General features: G+C 45.3%; 1 protein-coding gene across 1 annotated transcript in view; it reads right to left on the minus strand.

Moving 5' to 3' along the window:
* Window positions 1-23,764, minus strand: part of PTPRG (protein tyrosine phosphatase receptor type G) — an 808,607-nt gene that overhangs the window by 606,014 nt on the left and 178,829 nt on the right. The window contains exon 2 of the mRNA XM_045290127.1: window positions 17,282-17,386. Coding sequence (XP_045146062.1) covers window positions 17,282-17,386 — 105 coding nt within the window. The remainder of the gene's footprint in view (window positions 1-17,281; window positions 17,387-23,764) is intronic.

A 23,764-nucleotide genomic window follows, 5' to 3' on the forward strand; every position in this document is an offset into this window, starting at 1 on the left:
GATGGTATAAGAAGCCTTTTACATGTAAGGCTTTTTGCATTCGGCAGGCCAACAATAGAGGTCATCCATCAGGATACATACTGTATATCTCATCTTATAGAGTCACCAACCTACAACGTCTGCCACCGAGAGTGAAATTGCACTGAGGGTGAAATTTCCTTTCCAAAAGGCAACAGGGAAAAGATAGCCTTTTTAAGTGGGTTTTGGTTAACTTAATTTTACAGAGCACTTTTTCGTCACTGTCTTCTCCCCAAATGTACAGAAAGCACAGTTTCAGCATCATGCTCCCTCCACCCCCAAAACATTAATATGTTATAGTGTATCCCTGGGGCATTTGACACAATTGATAACACACTGTGGATAGATTATTATTAAAGAAGTCCATAGTTCACATTAGTGTCTGACTGTGTGTGTTGTGCACTCCTGCGTCTCGCCATACATCGCCACAGTACCACACAGAACGCTTTCCTCACCCCAGAAACGCTCCCTGTTCCAGCCATTCCTCCCTCCTTCCAAAAGGCCTGTCAACCACTGATCTTTTCAGTGCCTGTAAAGTTAAAGGTTATCCTGTTTTATGAGACTTCGAGTTCCCTGGGGCGTAGGACCAAGTAGAATCCATCTTTCTATCTAAACATGCACAAGAGAGGTTGGCACAGAGCCAGCTCTTAATGACCATCTGGCTTTGTGAAGATTTAAGGGCACCATGACATGTGTGGACAAATATATACCCATTTGGACCCCAGCAACAATGTAACCTTTGTTTCAACCAAACACAGTGGGCAAGAAATCCATTCTGGGAGGAATGTGTAGCCATGAGGACAAAGCTTGCGTAACTCTTATCAGACATCAAGCTGCTGGCACTTGACAAAAAGCTGGATCACGGTGACCTGTCAGTCCCCACTCAAGAGCTCTACTTTCCGTTCCGTTTCGAAGCTGCGCTTCCGTAAGGAGAAAAGAAGGCCTGGACGTGTTACAACGTGGGCCGTGAAAACACGAGGCTGACTGAGATAAGACGGGTACTGTCCGATCCCATTGAGATGAAGTCTTAGCTCAGGGAGCATGTAGAGATCAAACGGTAAAGTGCTCTTCAGCTGTCTGAACACTCTGAAGCCACCCAGAGGCTCTAATAGAAAGACCAGGCCATCTGCTTCTGTAAAGATGACAGCCTACTGGAAAAACCTACAGGCGTTTTTGTCATATAGGGTCCCCACGAGTTGAAATCAACTCAACGCAACAACACGGACAGGGAGAGGGCAGGGAAACACCAGACTCAACACCCAAGGGCCACTGAGTTTCTGTTACAGGCATAATAGAAATACTTGGGTAATGGTTGAATAGCGTGGCATTGAAAGCTATTATACATGTGAAAGCTATTTAAACAGAATGTTCTATTACCACCACACACACACACACACACAAACAAAAACTAATAATACTAATAACACCGTATGCAATTCCCTGTCCGGCTCTGCAGTCAATTGCCCAGGGTCGCAACTGGGTCCTGCACATGTTTTTCATGGGCAACACTAACTTGAACAGCTAATTCTTTGGGGTCCGGTCCTTCATGGTTAGCAATACTAAGATATTATTTCACAACAGCCTCTTAGATTAAGAGGTTGGCACATGGAGTGGTCACTAGAGACCTGAAAAATGAAACAATAATAATAAAAGCAATCTCACCACCACTCTGCCGAGCCATGACCATCACTCACTGCATTCACCATGCCTAGAAGCGTGATTCATTCGTTGATGATTTCGTGCATGGACTCCTGAAATGGTCAACTTGCCAGGCCTCCATTTCGACTCTTCAATCTCGAAAGACTATTGACCGCCATGCCACTTAACTTGATTCTCTCTGTTAATACCTGTGCCGTTCCACGCAGCCTAGCTTGCTGTGACTTTGCTCCACTGAATACTCTCTGATTAAAGATGTGAATCAATAACTGGCTAGAAAAGTGGAGCTATCACACCAGTGAAGCAGAAGCAGTGCATTCTGGGGAGCCTCTCATACTGAGTTTCTCAACCTTGGCCTTATTGAGTCTTGGACCAAATAATTCTTTGTGGTGGAAGAATGGTCCCATTCTTCCTAGGAAGCTCAGCAACATCCCGGGTCTCTCACCACGGAATGCCTGCCACAACCCCCTCAAAGCGAGCATCAAAAATTTCTCCAGATTTTGTCAAATACCCCCTAGGGAGGTATAATTGCCCCTAATTGAGGACCTCTCTTCTAGCACAACAGATAGTTTGTTCTAAGCAAGAATAATGGGTCAGAAAGAAAAATATCAATGTTTGTGTAGGAAGTTGAACTAAAACGAACACCGTGATTTTAGGTTAATCACTTGAACCCTTCCAGTTCAATCGTCACCCTTCTTTCCACATGGGCCAGTCTCTCACTGCACCCCCCACATCACTATCAAAGGTGCTTCCTCCTCTTCCAAAATCGCACCCCCAGCACTCGCCAGTGCCCTGCCTCGCTTTACTCTTTCTCACAGCACTCTCTGTGGAGCTCACATATTCTTGTGCGGACATGCCCTTGTCTCTTCTGTGCTAGCCCCAGTGTCTGTAACTGGGCTGACAGGTGCCCAAGGGGCGATGAATACTCCCTCAGCAAGTGACTCAGTGAATACACAGGGACAGAGGAAGCCACACATCCTCCTCACTGTAAGGTCCAATCTTACTTCACTAAAGACATGGGTCCTTGGCCAACACATGCAACAGAGCTATAATGCAGCGCAGCTTATAGAGAGCCCTCAACCCAAAGGTTATAGGCCAGCATGTAGCATTCCTACACTTAAGATGCTTCCACATTTGAGGCTTTGGTTATCTTTATGGACAAATCCTCTTTTACCTGATGTCTATCAAGTATCCCAAAACCAAACTCATTGGCATCAAGCCAATGCTGACTCATAGTGACAGCCTCTCCCACTCCCTACCCCCCTCTGTGGGTTTCTGAGACTGTAACTGTTTATGATTGTAGAAAGCCCTGTCTTTCTCCTGCAGAGCTGAGGGTGGTTTCAAATCGCCAGTCATGTGGATCGTGGCCCAACGAGTAACTACTATGTCAGCAGGGTTCCTGTCTACAAGTACAGAGCCGTTCAATTTCCCAAATTTAGCTTCAGTGAAAGCCGGGCGTGGGAAGGGATGGACGCTTTGAGGAAAGTTGAATTGCTGTTAAACAGTGACTTAGGGAACAAACACTTGCTTCTCTTTCCCTGGGTTTTACAATCAGAATTTGACTTCTGGGACTCGCTGGCAGGCATATTAAAACCAAGAGTAAATGGAATATAAGGAATTAAGGTCTGAGGGCCATTCAAGCCTATCTACTGATCAGAGTATAACCATGGAGCACACGCTAGGGAAGCAAGTCCAGGATGCTGCCTGGATTTACCCCAGCTCCACATTTGTTCTGTAAGGTAATGAGACCAGTTGCCATCGAGTTGATTCTGACGCATGGCAACCTCACCTGTGTCTGAGTAGAAATGCGTTTGGAGTTTCCAAATGACGATTTTGAGGGGAAGTGGATTGCCAGCCCTTTCTCCTAAGGTGCCTCTGAGTAGACGCAAACCTACAACCTCTCAACTAGCAGCCAGCTGCATTAACTGTTTGCACAATCCAAAACATCAATGTCAGGTTGGTAAGGCAATAGTTTCCCTTATTAAAAAGGGTGTCTCTTCTCAGAGGTTTCCACAACCTAAAGCATCTCTGGTAGCTCAGTGATGAAGCATTCAGCTGTTAGCCAAAAGGTCAGTGGTTCGAACTCACCCACTGCATTGCAGTGGCAGCCTGCTTTAAAGGTGTAATCTTGGGAACCTATAGGAAGAGTTGGCCTTGAGCTCTCCCCTGGGCTTGGGAAGCCACTTGATCCAGTTTATCTGTTCATGTTGCTCCACACTCTCCCAGTTGGAAAACCATTCCCTAGGGGAAATGAGCTCCTTCTTGATACAGCATGGAATGGGCTGCTGCCCCTGGGATCCTTTGAGAAGTCTTAGTAGCACAATGGCTAGTGCTTGGCTCCTAACAAAATGAGTGGCTCACACCCACCTGCTGCTCCTTTGGGAGAAAGTGTGGGAGCTGCTTCCATAAAGATTCTCAACTTTGGCATCCTTCCGGGGGTGTTCTCCTCTGAGTCACGATGGCTCAGAGTGGGCTTGATGGCAGGAGGGTTTGGGGGGTTTGTTTGTTTGCTTGTTTGTTTGTGGTATTGAAGAGAAAAGCCATGGTGCTAACAACTGTGCAGGCCTTCATAAGACAAAAGGAAGCAAATCTCACTAGTTCTTTCTGGCACAGCAGGTAAGCGGACCAATTGGCAGCAAGTGTTGCGGCTTCCTTTTCACACCCTAGTGGATGGTGCGAGAAAGGGCCATCTTTACATGAAAAAGATGTTAGGAGATCGCTCATTAGGAGGTGGTGTAAGAATGCAAAAGCCATAAGACCTTCAAAATGTGTCAAAATCACTCCCCAAGAAGAGAGTGTGGACTAGGTACTTAACAACAGCGAGGAGAAAATGCCTCCTATTATCCCAGTCAGCAGCAGAAGCAGAAATACACTAAAAATGGCTTCTTCCCTCATCTTTGCAGACCCTACTAAGCTAGCAGACAGCCTTACACAGGTTCATATTTCGTTTCCTGCAAAAACTTCTCAACAACCAGCCAATACCAAATGGATGACCGGAACACAGGGCCCCAGTAAAGTTCAAACTGCCGTTTTCACTCTCGGGACTAGGCGGCGGGGTGGCACAAAGAGAACTGGTTCCAGGAGAAAAAAAGAGGTCAACAATATTGTGCACAGCTATCAGATGATGCAGTCCCCATTGCCACTGAATGGATTCTGATAACAACCCTATCGGACAGAATTGCCCATTGTCCCATGGGGTTTCCAAGACTGAAACTCTTTTACGGAAACACACTGTCACATCTTTCATCCAAGGCCCAAACCGCTGACCTCTCTGTTAGTTGCAGAACACTTAGCTACGGAGGCACCAAAGAATTCCCCGAAACCAAGCTCACTATCACTGAGTTGATTCCAACTCAGAGCAACCCTCTAGGACAGAGTAGAACTGCTCTGAGGCCTTCCGAGTCTATAAATCTTTATGGGAGCAGAAAGCCTCATCTTTTTCCTGAGAAGCAGCTGGTGGGTTCGAACTGCTGACCTTGTGGTTGTTAACAGTGCAGTGCTTACCCCAATGCACCACCACCAGGGCTCCTCAGCGCACTTCATGCAGCTTTCAAGGGGGAGCTTCAGCTTTCCTCCGGGAATGGCCTTCTAATGTGGCGCAACATAAACAAGAAATCTGGATCAAATGGCTTCCCAAGCCCAGGAGCGCGCTCAAGATCAACCTCATTGCAGACACAGGTTGCCAACACTGCTGAAGCCAGTGCATGCACTCTATGAAGCCCTCTCCCCGTCCGTCCTTGCAAGCACAGATGAGGGATGGACGGAAAGTCAGAGAAAGCCACTGATGGAAGGTCAGCAGAGGTCCCTTGGAAATTCTGAGCTGGTCCCAATCCAGCATGGGAGGGGGCCCCAGTGCAGAGTCCTGAGCAGAGACATGGGCCAGTCTGTGCTTTTAAATTTGAACAATCTATGCAGCTGTCCCAGAACCAACACCCACAATGAACAGCACTGCTCAATTGCAGAGACTAAAAATGTTCCTTATTTTTTAAGCCAATTCGAAGAAGAGACTACAACGATGGCATTGTTGACACCGCAGATAGAGTTTGATGCATGGCATCTAAGAGGTTTCTCAATCTTGTCAAGACAATGGTCATATCTTTTAAAGAAAAATATATCTATTTTGCCATACTGGCAAAAATAACAAAATTATTACTGCTTATTTATTTTCCCCCTTTAAATTGCTCACTTATTCAAAATGCAAAATAAATCATTATTATTAATTTTATATTGTGAAACAGGAAGCAATACATCAACATGGAAAACTCTCACCATCTGCCAGACATAGAGGGTGCTGTGAAACAATGAACACCAGACCATCACATTCTAAGTCCCAGCTGGTGGCTCTCAGGCAAGACCCATCTTCAGGGTTAAAAACAGACATTGGCAAATGACATGCTCCCTGCCATGAGTCCATTCCAATTCATAGAGAGCCTGTAGGACAGGGCAGAACTGCCCCTGTGGGTTCCCAAGATTATAACTCTTTACAGGACTAGAAAGCCCCAGCTTTGTCCCTGGGAGCAACTAGTGGTTCCAAACTGTAGACCCACTGGTAACCACTAAGCCACCAGGGGTCCTTTGGCAAATGATAGAGACCAATTAGCACTAAGCTGTGACTGTCCCCTAGATAAAGAACCAAAAAAGAAAAGACTGTGTCATGTTAACTTCAACTCCCCTTGGCACAGTAGAATCATTTTATAAAGGCATAAAGCAGCATTCCCTTCTAAATGCCGGGATTCGTATATGCTACAGGGATACTGGAGTCCTGGGTTCTACAAAACAGCTAATGGGCTCAGCTACTAACTAAAAGGCCTGTGGTTCTGGTCCATGGAAGGGAGCCGCAGAAGAAAGTCCAGGTAATTCACTTCCTCAAAAGCCACTAAAAGTCCTTAGTCAGCAGAGTTTCTAGGCTGACTGAGAGGGCACTACCATGAGTCAGCACTGACTCACCGGCAAGGGATATTAGTGATTTTAATGAAAAGCCTGAACTCATCGAGTAACAAGAAAGCATTTCTCAAGAAAGCAAAAATCCACGCAGCATACAAGTAGATACCACCCACTGATTTTCTTTAAACACACACAGGCCTTTAGCAGTACAATAGAAAGTTTAAATATATAGAAACATCGAGCCAGTAAGAGTTTAGATAGCAGTAAAGACAAACAAGAAAATGCACGACCAAGAATGCTGTTGAGCTCAAAAGAGGGCACGGGAAATTGGCAGTTGGGGGGTGGGGGTGAGGGTGGGGGTGGCAGCGGCTGTCACTGCAGGATCAGTAAACTAACCACTGACGGTTAACCTACCACTTCCCCTTGTCATCAGACTGGAAAAGCCATCAAGGTGGACTGTTAATACAGAATCCCATAACGTTTCTCATCAGGTACAAAATAACCGTATCTTTTTTACAAAGAAGGTGCCCACCTGAACAACACACACATTGTCATACAGTAAGCACAAGAGGCTAACGTGTGAGAAGACAGTACACTTACACTGGAAAAAAATTAAAAAACCTGCACAGCATGGGAGTTATTCGTGTAAGAATACAGTATGCTTAAACCTTGACTGAGTTAGTCTCCACAAGTAAATGGAAAATTCCTTCTTTATGCCACCGCTGGAACACTTAGCCCAGCTGCAGGCTGGCAAAAATTAAAGTTTACAATCCAGTAACATGGCGTTCCCTTGCCATATATCCTAGCAGGCCCGCCCCACTCAGGAAAGAAATGACAAGATAAAGAATAAAAGAGCAATTCAACCCACGAAATTCAGCAAGGGAGAGAGGCCAATAAAGTGGTACTCCGCACCACATACACCATGAATCTTTTATTTGCCAACGACAATTCCACGTAACATAGCTTAAGACTATCCAGGGAAAGAGAAGGGCCTCGCGTTTGGTTATCATCAGAGAGAGTGTTTTATGAGCCGAATCTGATACCATAAGAGTACATTCTGTTAGGTTAGAAAGGAAGACCAGCGCCTTTGAGTAAATCACACGGTCCATACAAATCATGGCTCTCCAATGACGAGGCTGCAGGGGCTAGTTCCACTGCTGCTTCGCACCTTTAAATTAATCGTCCCCTACTCCCACCCCCGGCCCCTAAAAAGCTCCGTTCCCAGGGGAGAACAGCATCCTTTCTAATGGATGACCAGGAGAAAAGATATGTGACTTTAATCCATCACAAATTGGAAAAACATATACTTTATATAATTCTGTATACCACACTAAATTGACAGAATATTGAACATCAGGATTGATGCTATGTCAAAGTAAATATTGACCTTATCTCTGCTTGGGTCAATATTTACTGCTTTGCGCAATAAATCTTGATGTTCATTTTCAAAGGAAGTCAATATCAGTTCATTAATTTCTGCCTGGGTCACATCATCATTGTATGAAATTTGAAATGCCCGTGAAAGCGTTTCACCTCAAAAACCTTAGATGCAGCCAAGTACAGAGACGAAAAGCTTCTTGCTCCTTCGTGCTTTCCCTTGAGTGGCTTTTTTGTCCATCTCTTCCCAACATTGTTATAAGGAAAACGGCCTGAACTTGATGGCATTCAGCTATTTCCTAAGTCGTTGAAACAATCTAGTCCTCTAAGAATATACAATCCACTGAGTCATTTGGGTATGTAAAATAGCTGGGGGACTTAAAGTGGCTCCAGGAGAGAACCCATTCACTCACTGTGGTCAAGCCAATTCCGACTCAGAGACTGTATAGGACCGAGCAGAACAGCCCCCCACCCCGCCCCCTCGTGGGTTTCTGAGGCTATAACTCTTTATGGGAGCAGAAAGCCTCATCTTTCTCCATCTGAGTGTGTTGCGCTTTCTGCTACCAGTCCAACCTCATAAACCCACGAATGTCACCAGGGCTCCTTGGAGGAGCGAACAGATGGGCTGATTCTTGAAACCCCAGAAACTTCACAGGAGCAGCAGCATTTGAACTTGGCTTTGAAAGGTTCACACGGGTGGAGCATGAGAAATCTCCGGACTCCAGGATCGGAAAGAAATAAGACCTGTCTCTTCTCTGTTGCAGTTGGGTGCTCTCTGTCGATTCCAGCCCATCGTGACCACATTCGACAAAGTAGGATAGGCCCCATGAGGTTTTCTGGGCTACAGCGTACCCTAAACAAGATCAGGTCTTTCTCCCGCAGAGCCCGTGGGTGGGTTTGAACCACAAACATTTTGGTTAACAATCATGTGCTTAACCATTGCACCACTAGGAAGCCTTTCTTTCCTTAGTTGCCCGGTAACATAAAGATGATAATAATGCAGCAATATTGGTTTGTAGAAAGAACTACATCCTCATTATGTTAATGATAGGGGAAACACTGTCGGGTAGAGATGAGCTCTTGATATCTTTGCAATTTTCATACAACTCTAAAGCTATTCTAAAATAGAAGGACGATTTCAAAGATATGGTCACACTGGTCTAAGAACTGCAATCGTCTCAATATACTTCCATAAGAAGTTAAAATAGTGTAGTAATATGAATATAAAATGGCAGTATCTCTCATTTCTCATTGGTAACCACAATTAATTTTTGTGTCTAATCTCCAAATTATTCAGATCTAGACTCATATATCATTTTCTAAATCCTTCCCTCCAGTATATCTTGAAGCTCAACCGACTTAATCTTGACAGAAGTTTACTTCACGTGACCGTTGACACTGCTGCACACAGAAATGTCCCTGAAAGCGCACTCCTAGAAGTAGAAGCTGGGCTCAAAGACTAGAGATAATTAGCAGCTTCACAGGTGTGGCCCAAAAAAGCTCCCGAAGGACTTCATCAAACCACTGCTTCCAGAGTTCGTACAAAATCCACGTGTGAAAATGCACAATCAAAGCAAAACCTGAAAGTGTCATTGATATGGTCCCGACACCAACACAGCTTGGAACAATATTTTATCTCCCTAAAAGACTTTTCCTTGGGTCACGAGGATTCTAAGCAATAGAGTCATCTCTCCCGATAATGGCCATTGACGTCTACTAATAATACAGAGAGTATGAAACCCCACAGAAGAGATGACAAGAACTTTAGAACTCAGGCAGCAAGGAGTAGCATAAAGTTTAAAGATGAGAATGAAAACATCTCTAAGTGGAGAGATCCACCCCCACCCCCCCTAATAATAAAAACAACCAGTGAGGGAAGTCAAATGTAGCCATGTATTCAAAAACGTTCAAGGTACCTCAAGCATATGGCAACAGTTTTTTCTCTTTTAGACATAAAACCCTGATTAGTGTGGGACCATGTGTTTTTCTTACCCTATTTATCCTTGTAATCACAGATCAGTGTTAAAAAAAAAAGAGAGAGTACCTACCTATACAGAAACATGCACACACAATTTGACAATTTAAATACTACCTCGAGGCCTTCAAGATTAAGTATAGATAGCAGCTCTGCTCAAAAAGAGCATAAAATCTCAAAAATGTAAGAAATATGGATAAAACCTTAGTAGGTTCTTTTTTCAAGCCCCAGTTCCTTACACAACAAAGGCCCCACTCCTGCTCTTACAGCAGCCATCATTCGGCAGAGAGTTTTGTTCCGGGTGCACGGCAGTTTCCTGGGGCTCCTTCCTAACATCTCATGACCCCACACAGGTGTTCGCCCTACCCTCTCCCTGCCATTAGGCAAGCCTTCCCCCCCAAGCCAATACTCTTACTCAAACATGAAACGAACTAGATGCACTGCATTTCCACTCTGAAACCCAGTGAAGTCTCCCTCCAAAACCAGTCGTTTCTGACTCACCATGACCCAACAAGACAGGGTCGAGGGCCTCTGCGGGTTTCCCAGAGTGTAACTCATCACAGGAGTAGAAAGCTTTGTGTCTGCTGTGGGGAGGCTGGTGGTTTTGAACTGTTGACCTTGAGCTCAGCAGTCTAACATGTATGCTACCAGGGCTCCTCAAAGTCTCCCTAGTATTCCAGAAAGAAGTTCTGAACCAGCAGCACTGTACCCCCTCCACTGTACAACGTTTGCCCCCTTCCCAGTCTCTAGACCTACTGAGTGAGCTACTTCCAGTGTTCCATCACTGTGCCGCCAGAGCCACCGAGCTCACAGTGGGCACTCAATAAGTCAGTTGAATGAATGAATTCTGCTGTAAAAACTCTAGAGATTACAGGCAAATATAGATTAAGGAACACGAGTAGCGCGGTGGTTACAAGCTGGTCTGCTAACCACAAGGTAAGCCATTCGAAACCACCAGCTGGCACTCGGCAGAAAGATGAATCTTTCTACTGCCATAAGTGTTACAGTCCTGAAACCCCCAGGGGCAGTTCTACCCCGCCCTAGATGGCTGTAATGCATGGGGACCAACTCCATGGCAGTGACTGTTTGAGCTTATAAGAAAGATAAACCAGTTCCAGTAAATATGTCCAGGATGCTCAGTCTGGCTTACCTGGGCACACGGTCAGAAAATTCCAATCGCTACAAGAGGACATTGAGTTCAGGGTAAACTAGAGGGTCCGAGAAAGCTCCAGTGAGATAGACTGACACAACAGCCATGACCGTGGGCTCACCTGTAATAACAAGCATGGCGGTGGTCCAGGACTGGGCAGTGCTTGGGGTCTGTTATACACACCATCTCCATGAGTCAGATGGTCTGGACTACAACTGACCACAAGAACAAAAGAATCCGAAAAACCAAACAGGAGACTGAGGAGGTAAGGTGGGGAAGAACCCGGCCAGGCATCAAGGTGGAGGCAGGCAGTGAGTGGGTCTTGGCACGATGAGTCTCAAGGTGAAGGTGCCTGACAGGAATGTAAGGTTTCTGTCCCAAAGGGAAGGTCTCTGAGGAAATGGCTCCCTTGGGAGACTCCGCAGGAGGAAAGGGGCAAACGGCAACAATATTAACATTACACCTTGAGATTCTGAACTGCTTCCCATTCTTCTCATAACAAAAGCGGATTTCTGCAAGCACGTATAGTTTGCTTTACCCTCTACACTCATTCTTAAAAACAGGCATGGAAATGTAATGTTAAGAATTTAATTATATCTTAAGTTCACCAGGGGAGCGCGATACTTAATGGGATCCAATAGTGAAACCTTTTATAAATCACCCATTAATTTCTCTGCATTTCAAGGCAGAACCTCCTTCGCGGGCTTCCAAGCACAGCCCTTGGCATGGGACTGTTTATCCTTCCATCCATGTACTCCCTTGACAAAATGCACCGACGACATTAGAAATGAAATGCTCGGCACACTGCAGGAGAGACAAGAACTAAGCTGTCAGCCATGTCCTCAAGGGTTCTACATTTAGCATGGAGAGGAGACACACACCTACACACACGTGTGTGACAAAGCAAGATGTTCATAGTCACAGTATACAGTGGGGTGGCATCTAATTAAGAGGCAAATGGGTAAGGTATACTCCACTCCAGGGCAGAGGCCAAGAATTACACAAGGTGCTCACACACATTACCTTTAATCCTTAAAACCACCCAGCGAAGGACAGGCTCTTATCTCCGTTTTACAGCTGAGCAAGTCATAAAACCCCAGGCAGTGAAAAGGCCCTTGGGTGTCCCCTCCTATAATCTGTTGTCAAGGCAGGAAGGCCCCTTCGGATAATCCAGCTTGACCTTCACCCAGCCCAATGGCCCCCACTTCTTGCAGGAGTTTGGGTTGCGGGTTGTTCCAGTTTTGGATTTGTCTAACAATGAGAAACGCCTCTTTCTACTGATTCATGAAAGCTCTTTCGACAACAAAAGGAATCTAAGGTAGAGATTACTGAGAATGCAGAAAACCAACCGGATCAATAAAAACAGGGGCGGGGAAGCGATCACAGCCTGCTCTCTGCTAGCACCAGGAGGAGACTGGGAAGTGCAGACACTGTCTCCTAGAAATGCTTTCTTCACATTCCCCCTGCAGGTGCTCCAGGTGTGTTTCTTGTTTTCCTTTCCAGCACCGATGACCCACCTGCAAGATGTCCTTTGCATGTAATGTGTTCCGGGCACACTCCAGTCTTCATGAGCCATCATCGCCTCAAGCTACACATACAATAGCTACATCTTAACAGGACTAATGGGGGGGGGGGGGCGGGCATGTTTTCATATTTCCAATAAGATACTTGAAATGATTGTGTTTCTCCATGGTGATTCTGGGTGAAATGTGTACAGAGGTCTTTCCTCGGGTCCCTCACCCCCTAGAGTCTTGCTAAGGGGGTGGGTGTTGACATAACAATATATCGAGCCGTCTAGAAATGACTGTGTGTTGGAGTTATTGCTATTAGTAACAATTAACAACCATGATTTCGTAAATGAAAATTCCATTTGATACCTGTCACGAATGGCTATTTTCACAGGAAACCGAGCTATTACACCCTCGTCCCCTCCCCCCAATAAAAATAACAATATGAAGAACCAGAGAGAGTTCCAATCATCAGATTGATCACAGTGGAGCTGGAATACTATCTCCTGGTTCCTGAATAAATTCTCTCCAGCTGGCTTTTCTGGACAGCGTAGACAGTGAGGCACTGGACTACTAAAGGGTGACCCCAGGGAATGCCGGGAAAGGCACCTCAGAAGAAAGACTTGGCAGCCTGATTCTAAAGGGTCACATCACTTAAAAACGCCATGAGCAAACCCCATGCAAGGCAGCGAGAGGGAAACACCCGGGCTCGTCCTCAAGGGAAGTGAAAAGTACCACCAACTCATTACCAGGACAGGCCCTGAGCAGTCAGCTGCTAGCCTTACCGTGGACAGTGTGGGTCCACCCACAGGTCCCTTGGGAGAAAGCCCCGGGGACCTGTGACTGAGAAATCAGCCCCTGAAAATCCCGTGAAGCCCAGGTCTACTCTGACACGCCCAGGTGTCAGAGTTGAAGTAGACTCAATGGATCCTGGAACAGGAACTGTCATAACAGGTGGGTTAAAAACACACAACACCTATGACAACATGGCAATATTAATTAGTCACCGAAACTCTCCTCGGTGACGAGCATGGGCTGCCACTCTGTCGACTGGGTCAGCAGCTTCAAGCAAATCCCACGCTCACAAAGGGGACCTGGGACCAAGACACAGGAGCCCCAAGAGAGGCTCTCTGAACCACTACTCATGTTGACAAAATGACTGGTGGAGGAGATTCCAGCTCATGGGCATTGCAAGGCCCAAACCACAGGAGAAAAACAAGGAAAAAACATCTTCCAGTTCTCCGAACAGTTCTGTGCACGAGTCAGACCAACATCTGCTCAAAGACCCAGGCAGCATCAATGTGAGCAGGGGTCGGCAAACACTGTCTACCAAGGGCCAGAAAGTCAGCGTGCTAAGCTTTTTGCGTCTCTGCTGTCCCTACTCAGGTGGATGGCCGCAGCACACAAGCAGCCATTCCCAGGAAGCCGAGAAGCAGATGCAGTGATGCGCCAATAAAACTTTACAAAGGATGTGGCATGGCAGCCTCTGGAGAGTAGAGCAGTGCACTTGACCCTCGCTCCCAAGTCCCAAATGGGAGTGAATCACAGCTTTAAACAACTACCTTGTTTAGTTCTCAATATCACCTACTCATCACCCATGGTCCAGTGTGGCCCCCACTGGTGAGTTCTAATAAAACCACATGGACAGCAACAGCAGCCATAGTACTAACTGTAGGAGCACTGGCAAGTAAAGTTGCTGATTTTCTTGCAGAGATTAAACTTTTCACACCTATCATCTCATTTCACATTCTCTAACAACCCTAGGAGGGAGGTGATACTAATTATTCCCACATCACAGAGGGGACAACTGAGGCTCAGAGTAATGAAAGGTCTTATCACTTGTGGTGATGCTTGGATCCGAAATAAGATCTATCTACATAATTCCAAAGTGCATGCTTTCACACACCACATATCCCAAGCACCGATACCATTCTCATAAAAGGAACTAAAATAAACCCATTCAATTCAGGGGCAGATTAAAATCTAGACCAAGAAGCTTAACACTTTCAAGAACAACCCGGCCACCCTTGCTCAGTATAAAAATGCTTCCAGCAGCGAAGAATCAGCCATTCTTTCAGCAGCCCTACTCTTCAAGAGGCATTTATACTTATGGACTGTATCTCCTGTGTAGCTACCAGGGCCTGATGATTCTGGGGGCTAGGCACTGAGCTGCTAAGCATAAGGTCTGCGGTTCAAGCCCACCAGGCACTCATTAGGGGAAAATATGTGGATGCGTGCTCCCAAAGACAGTCTTGCAAACCATACATGGGGTGATTATGGGCCAGTTTTCTGTTTTATTTTGTGTTGCTTCTATCCTAATAGTCCCACATCTGATTTGCTTTGATTTGATGTAACGGGTCTGAAGTGCTGAAAATAACAGCAACCACTCTCACTGCTTCCTGACTTTGTGTTGTCTATGAGTCCAATGCCGAAAGTGTCCCTGTTGAACCAAGTCTTCTTCACATGAGTACCAGTGTTGTCATGTCATAGCTTCACTACTGGTGCTGCGGAATTTTCAGGAAGAAATATTCCAAGCATGGGGATCATGATATGCCACCCCTGAAACCTGTCTCATTCATTTCTTCTTTCACTCTTATTTTTTCTGTTATGCCTAGCAAGTGACATCATTGGTTCTTCCAAGTCAGTCCATATCCTTCCGATTCCCCCCAAAACCAAATGTGTTGCTGTGGAGTAATCCTGACCCAAAGCAAGGTAATACAACAGAGTGGAACTCTCCCAGGGAATTGCCACATCTTTCACCTGGGGCAGGTTTGGACCCATGACCTTCCGTTTGCAGTGGCGCAACTTCATCACTGTGCTACTCGGGCTCTTTGTCCTCCGGAGGGAATCCTGAAATGACTAAGGTTTAGTGGAATCCAGCCAATTACGCCAGTATTGTCTACAGCTGCTTTCTACGACAATGATGAAACTGAGTAGTAGCAAGAGGTCGTAGTGCTTGGACCACCTAAGATATTTATTCTCTGACCCGTTACAACAAAAGGCTGCCAGTCATAGAAACAGAACTAATCACCCTTCCACTAATAGTAACCCAGTCCAGACACAACACATCCCACAAATCCACACAGGAGACGCCTTGAGTCCAGGGCAGGACATCAACACTCATCCAGCTCAAGGACGGTGGCAGCACCTGCATCAGCGGGAGCTTCATGACATGGGACAAGGGCACTGAGAGACTATGGGAGTCTTCCGGGAACTTTGTGAAGCCCGTTCGTACACTCTTAATTAGGTAATGGACAAAGTTTCCAGTCTTTCCATCTTTCACTGCCATTTGCAAGTGCAGATGCTGATGGGACATCATTTCCAATTTCCTGACTAATGGCATGATTATTCTAAATTGATGAACTGTAAATAGCAGGCCACTCGATGCCTCCTCCTAACTGATATCGGACCCACAGAGTACAGAATGACACATCTTCTTTGGCTTCCTTGGCAAAAAGCCGCATATGTGTTACTCTGGCCTGCATCTCCCAATTTCCACCATTTATCAGCAAGGGGGACAAAAAGGCTCTAATTAGATAATTCTAATGAGAAGGAGCTGGTTGTGATAGAAGACTTCAGAATCACTATCTGTTCCTTGCAAAACAAAACAGATAGTCTATTCTCCCAGTTGGGGCAGGAGATTTATCAATAGACAAAAGGATGCAAAAAGCCAATAGATAAGGTGTAATTAAAGATCAGGCCTATAAATTTTACACTGACATAAATTTAACAGGATTTGCAGGTGGAGAGTCAGGATTTAAAACCTGAGCATCGTTATGAAAATGATATCTTTCGGTTCTGTATGCAACAATATTTCATAACACGAAGATTTGTTAGGAAGACTAATATTCCATGCCTCCAAGCTGATCCATACAAAGACTGTGAATTATTTGGTGCCAACATAATTTCCAAAGTGGCCTGTCTTCCTGGAGCATGCTCTGTCATTAACTAGAATACATTCCCCACATATGTTTGAGCCTCAGCCTCCCTTTTACAAATGCCAGTCCATCTATCATACTTTTGTCATTGTGACTATTGTTAGAAGTATAACCCAGAAATCGTATGTTTTTGTCTGTCTTTATTTTGAGGCACTTTAAAACTATAGGAAAAGTATTCCCGGTATATAGTCAACACAGCAATCACAGTAAAGGGGATCTCTCTTTATCAGCTCAAAGGCTAAAAGTAAAACTGAAAATGAAAAAGAATCGCAGAAGAGCATAGCGGACAGAGAAAGTATGTTCAACCACCGGGCTCTGATTTGAGAATAAAGGTGCATTTCTTGAATGGGGCATAAAATGCCACGGACCCACGAATCCTCGACCAGGTAGCAGCTTTTTCGTTCCTCCAAGCTACCCATCTAGATACATGTATATTTTTGTTCTCTGAAATCACAGCCACCAAAAAGAGAAGAACAACAAGCCCTGTGTCTTGTGGAAAATTACAAGTTTGGAAAAATAACTCATTAACCAGGAAGTTCAGAAATAAATGCAAATGAAGGGGAAAAAACAGGTTGAGAAAACAGGTGGGAGAGATAAATTAAGGTACTTATAACCTTGAGGAAAAACACAGTTGACTACCTTCAACTTTCAGTGAACTACAAAAGGTTTGAGCAAATAGAATTGAGGCATAAAAGTGATGAAAAGAGAGCTTTGTCGTGAGTTTAATGGGATGTGAAGGGGCCTGTGTGAGCCGGATCAGAACAATGCAACTCACCCGAGTAGGCCCAGTACGGGTCGCCCGAAGCCTTGCGTCGGCGGATCTGCACTGAGCTGCCGTGTCTGCTTTCGTGCAGGGTCCCCACGTAGCCTTCTGTCAATGCTGGAAGAGACGGAGAGCCACGGTGAGTCAGTCATCACCCACTGAATCACGTGCTTGGTGCCCGTGGTTGGCGGCAAGCATCCACCCATAGAGCACCTCAGAAGAAAGGCAGGAGCTCTACTTCCCCCAACAACGAGCCCGGAAAACTAGAGGACGCTCAGTTCTACCTTGGTACCCACGGAGCCACCACGAGTGGCAGTCTCCTTGTAGGCAAAACTGGCTTGGGTGACTTCATAGAAACACACACCTGGACACTGTGGGGATGGCTGGATACAATCTCCTTAATTTCTTTTAAAACAATAATCGACTCAAGGAAACCCCAGGTAAAGTAGCATAATTAGTATTAACATTAAACAATAAGCCTTCACTGTGTTCACGGAGTTGGTACATTTAACAGACAACACCTTCTTTGAACAGAACACGGCTCAAGCAGTAGATTGAATGTTCAAGGGCATGCTGCAGACAGCAAGCAGGAGCTTCCACAGAGTAAGAGACTATAACTTGCCCCGGGTCACAGAACTAGTAATAGATGTTGAACCCGCCTTTTGGGTCCCATCCAGAGGTGCAAGCTTAAGTCCATACAAGCAAATGCCCAGTGTGCACAGGAGCTTTCTGGCCTCATCAGGCTACTCCACGTCCTCTGCAGATGGAAGAACGGAGGCTCAGGGTTGCTCAGTCACCAGTTCAGGTCACACAGGTAAGTGTGCAGCAGACCAGGGAATAGAACATGAGCGTCCCTGCATCAAGGCCAAGGCCTTCGCTATCAAACACGGATCATGCAGCACCATCTATGGCCTGGGAGAAGCCCCATTGGGGACACTGGTTCACCAGTCTCCCATCACACCAGATATGGAACAAAAACTCCTGCAAAGCCAACAATGCTCAGAAAAGAAAGGCTGCTTCATGCTGTATTTCTTTTCATGATGCATTTTTGAAAAACTGAAAATGAATCCTGTCAGCCAAATGAAAGCAAAAATATTCTGCCATAGTACTGAGAGCTCCCCTCTCCCAGCCACTTCATGGCGGCAGATTCACTTCGTGCTGAGACCATAACGGAATGCACTAATGGGGGAGGGGGGCAAAGACCACAGGGGCCTGGAATCCAAAATGAATTGAAATTGCACCTTGAGCACTACATCCCAGCTGACTACGTTAATAGTCATATGCACCCAAACAAAATCAAGTTGTTTGTAAAACGCAAAGAAAATGGGGGCGGAGGTGACTGTATAATCAGTGTGAGATTAAGATAACACTGTGAAAACATACCAATTTAACATCCCCAGTCCAAATTAATCAATGAGGTGATGGTGATGACAACCAAAAAGGCACCACCACAACCATGATTGGCCCTGTGGGTAATGAGATATTCAAGAAGAAAAATGTAAAACCTGGAAATATTTTATGTGTACACTTCGACTGCAAAGATGAGCTTTAAGACAAATGCTTTGCACAGAAAACAAAGATGATTCAAAGACATGAGCCCATTAGAAGGAAATGAGACTCTTAGACCGCCCAAATGTTGTTGTTGTGTAATGTTGAGTCAATTCCCACTCACAGTGGCCCTATGGCATGGAGACCTGCCTCACAGGTTTTCTTCTTAAATAACAAAAAGAAGCACTGTACTGTGTCCACAGGTGACTCAGTGGATTTGTATCCAGAGATTGAGCCCTGCTCTCCCTAAACTGTAACCTTTATGGGGCCGGCAGCAAAGTCTTCCTCTTACAAGTGACTGGTGAGGTAGAAATGCAGATCTTTCAGCTAGTAGCTGAGCACTTAGGAACCTTTAAAATCCAAATATGTACTCGAGTATAAGCCGACCCGACTAGCAGCCAAGGCACCTAATCTTACCACAAAAATGGCATTAAAAATGTGCTGAAAAACTAGGCTTATATATATCTCAAGAGTAAATATAGATCTAGTCATGGGTTCTGAAAGTAAAAAGTCTACGTTTCTAGCCAGTGCTACAGTAGAAGGAAGGTTTGGTACCATCCAATCTTCAATTTTGGTGTTGGGAAATCCAGAGCCCAAGGAAGTTAACCAGCCAAATCTTCTAGGGACCAAAAAACAAAATTTCCCATGGTCTGGGCACCTAATCTAAGAGGCTCTGCAAGTGGTACAAATGGTTAAGGGTTCAATTCCTAACTGGAAGGTGGGTGGCATGGATCCCCGCAGGGGTGCCTCTGAAGGTAAGCCTGGTAATCTGCATCTGAAAGGCCACAACCTAAGGGGACAGCTCTACTCTGCAGACAGGCAGGTGGTCACCAAGGGACAGAATCCATTTAATGGCAAGTGGTTTGGGTTTGGGTTAGTATCCTCCTCCAGCTGTCCCTCTACCAAACCACAGTAGATAAATGCCCAATACATTGATTTCCTTTGGTATCTGTCTAGGGGGCATCTGGAGTTAAACAAGACAAAACCAGACCCACAGCCAGTGAGTTGATTCCACCTCAAAGGGACCTAATCTTATGGCTAGCGTCACAGCACCAAGCCCACACACCACCTGCTGTGAGTGTGTGCAGTCCAAATAATTATTTCCCAAGCAATCAAGACATTGGAGAAAACGGGGTTTTGACCATGAGAATACTAAATGTGGCTTCCATTAGTGTGGGGGGTTCGGCCTCAGTTTCTTTGTTTGAAAAAAAAATGGAGCTAAAACACAAACCTCAAATGATTGTTAAGATGTCCACACAAATACAGTACCTAATTCACATAGCTATTTTAGAGAAACTGTATTCTAGAAGGCAAACAACGGTTTATCGGACGTTCCCAAACTTCCTTTGGCTGATAGCCCACTTTTTTTGGTGAGGGGGAGATTTTTACTCAGTGCCCAGCCTGCTGGCAATAAAAAGTTATGTACTATCTAGTCCGTCCATAATGTGGGATAAACTATAGGTGCCCGCATTTGCAGCCCGCCTAGCCAGGGGTGGGCATCATCCACTTTGGAAAACACGGATTTAGATCAATCAGCAAAGCACGTGGCTTTGGTAGTGTGCTCTTTGGAAGAATGCAAGGCAGCTTGAGAAAGCACCACTCCAGAAGTCAGATTAAAGCTCTGCTTTAAGGTAATTCAGCAATTATTTTCATTGTTCCTCAAGACATGCAGTATGACATCCCTCAGGACCACACATTGTTTATCTGTTCTGTTGGGGCCCTCTTTCTCAACACAATGTTGATAAGATTGGGTGTAAAGTCTTCAGAGGGCCTTTCATTTTAGGCTCTAGTGAATTAAGGTCTGGGCTGCTCACCACAGGCTTGAACCTATCAGCAGCTCTCTCCAAGGGTGACAGATGGGCTCCCTGCTCCTGCAGAGACTGAGTCTCAGAAACCCACAGGGGCAGCGCTCGTCTGTCCTATGGGGTCACGGAGTTGAAATGGGCTAGAAGGTAGGGGGTTTGGATTGTGAGGAGAGACCTTACCCTGGTTGCAAATCATATATTAAATAAACTTCAACCCCTGCCTAGTATTAGCTTAAGATGCTATTTTTAATACTTTCAACCTTAGCCTGCTTGAAATGTATAAATAAAAGGTATCCATCCAGAGATTCTTACTTAATTGGTCTGGAATGAGTTCCAAATCCAAAAACCAAACTCGTTGACGTCGAGTCAATGCTGCCTCATAGCAACCTTACAGGACAGGGCAGAACTGCCCCTTCGGGTTTCTGACCGTTCAGATCTTGACATTGTTCTTCCATGAGCGGCTGTTTGTCTACCCATGTGCCTGGTGGGTTTGAGCTGCTGACCTATGGTTAGCAGCCCAAGGCATAACCCATATACCCTCAGAGTCCCTGAAACCCAGCTATCACTAAAAACAAATAAATAAAATAATAATAATAATAGTTCCACAGTTTTTGAAGACCAGCGGTAGGAATCATGAAAACTTCATGGTGAGCTAAATCTAAGGTCCCATTCAACTTTGACATTTTTGACTGTTGCCCTCGGAGCTTGTCACTTGACAGGCTAAGTCTAAAGGCTGATAACAGCCACAATGGGCAGAAACCACACCAGGGTGGCGTCCCCTTCAGAGTTTACACAAGGAAACCTCAGGTGAGCCAGAACGGAGCTCTAACCTGAACGTTACCAACCAACAAATGACTGAGGGCCGCACAATCAAGAAGGCATGTGGCTTTCTGCCAGCGTCTTCATTTCTGTGCCCCTTCTGAAAGATACACTCTCTCCTTCACTTTGGAAGATGCTTCTAGAATTCCAATCCCCACTACAAGTCCTATCCTGTGTGTTTCTCAGAAGAAGAGAGAAAACCCTCATGGCCATGACTCGATGCCAACTCACAGCACCCTTTAGAGCAGGGTAGAGCTGCCCCTGTGGGTTTCCAAGACCAACACTTCACAGGAATAGAAAGCCTAGTCTTTCTCCCAAGGAGCAGTGGGTGGTTTCAAATCGTTGACCTTGCAGATTGCAGTCCAACGAGTAACGTCTATGCCACCAGGGCTCCTTCTCCTTGAAAACAAGGGTGCTTTGTACTTCCCAGGGACTGAAATCATCAGAGTAGTGTGCAGGAGGATGACATAAGCTACCCGTGGCTTCCATGAGGGCAGCTGTGTTACCTATCCTACCAGGAAAGCAAAGTGAGAGAGAATCCAGAGGCCCATCGGGTAAGTGAACATTTCCGAGTCCTTAGAAGTCAATCCCAGTTCCCCAGTCTTTATCTGGAGTGAATGCTCTGGGCTCGAACTCGGGGCCATCAAGTTAATTCCCACTCACAGGAAGCCCATGCAACAGGGTCACCGCATCCACCGGGCTGGAGACTCTAAGTGTTATGTGAGCAGACTGCCAGGCCTTTTCCCCTGGGGAAGCTGGTCGCTTCCAACTGCAGACCTGTACGTTAACAGCCAGCCACTCACCCATGGCACCACCAAGACCCCGTACAAAAAATCTGATTTGCGGAACCCACTTTTCACAGCCCCCAGACCCACAAAACTACTACCTAAAATGCAAATATACAAATAGATATCCAATACAAGAAACAGGAGAGAAAAACACTAACAACCCCCACTGCAAAGTAATAGAATCTGTAACCCAAGAACACATACCTTCCCAACCATCCAGAAGCATGACTTTGTGGGACAAAGGAGACCAGGTGAGTAGCAAGACCAGCTGTCTAAAGGGAGTGGATTGAACTAGTAAGGTGAGATGAATGGAAAACATGCCTCCCAGGATGTGCTCTTAGCGGTCAGGAATGAGAACAAGTGTCCTCCAATGCTGTTTGCCACAGAGTGTATTTTCAATAAACAGTGAGGGGATGGATGGATGGATGGGTGTGTGTGTATGTATGTATGTATGTGTGTGTATGAGTAGATACATGACAGAAAGATGAGCCTGTCTACATTCTAGAAGGGGAAGAGGGTGGTGTGTGTGTGTGTGTGTGTGTGTGTGTTTTGACACACGCCATCATCAAAAGTACTACCTTCTCCTCTATGGGACCACCTATCAGGAAGAGTAACAACTGATACAAGGGAATGATCCTGACTGAGCTCCTACAAAGCAGTGTTTTAGGGGAGTGATAACTCAGAAATGGGCAGTAAGAAGTCTATCACTCTGGCACAGAACATTGTATTTATATATATGTGAGTATATGTGAGTGTGTGTGTGTGTGTGTGTGTGTGTGTGCACATACATACATATACACATATATAGTTCTCATGGCTATATTTGGATTTTTCCTTTTTTAATTCCATCTCAATCAGTAATGTGAGATTGCTTTTCTCTCCACAGGAGATAATCACGTGTTACTGATACTTGCTTAATTTAAAACACAATAAACAATACTGTTTTAAGTACCCTCATCAAATGTATTTTTTTAACTTTAAAAATTATTACTTCAATAGAAATGAAACAATATATGTAAAGTATATTAAGGAATTTAAATTACTTGAGACGAGAAGCAGAGGTTTGGAAATAGATACAATCTGTGATTCCCGAGCAAAGATATAGCGTCAGCACACCAAATTCAATCAGTGTTAAAGCTCTTGCACTATTCTAAGCTCAACAGCCAACCAGGGGCGGCATGGCAATGATATGGTGTGGCTATGAATCATGCTATTGATTCTCAATCTCTTCTGTGCAGAAAATTATATTATGCAAATGCATGCCTTTACGGATCCTTACCTTAATGTGAAATTGCATACTTGCTTATGTCAGCAACTTAATTATACAATTAAAAATGGGCATGCTTATGAAAATATGTGGTATCCCTCTTCAAAATAGACATTATGTATCAATCTGCCCAGGATATCGTGTTAATAAAAAGAAGGGTGCGTTAGCAGGATGCAAGCAGATAAGTCCACCAGGTTCCATTGCGGTACGCCCACTGCGACTGATGGAGCCCCAACCGTCTGCCAGCAGAATGCTCAGGCTGGCTTAC

This window comes from Echinops telfairi, unplaced genomic scaffold (genome assembly GCF_000313985.2).
Source record: "Echinops telfairi isolate 266 unplaced genomic scaffold, ASM31398v2 ScPeMD7_31;HRSCAF=116, whole genome shotgun sequence".
Taxonomy (NCBI): domain Eukaryota; kingdom Metazoa; phylum Chordata; class Mammalia; order Afrosoricida; family Tenrecidae; genus Echinops; species Echinops telfairi.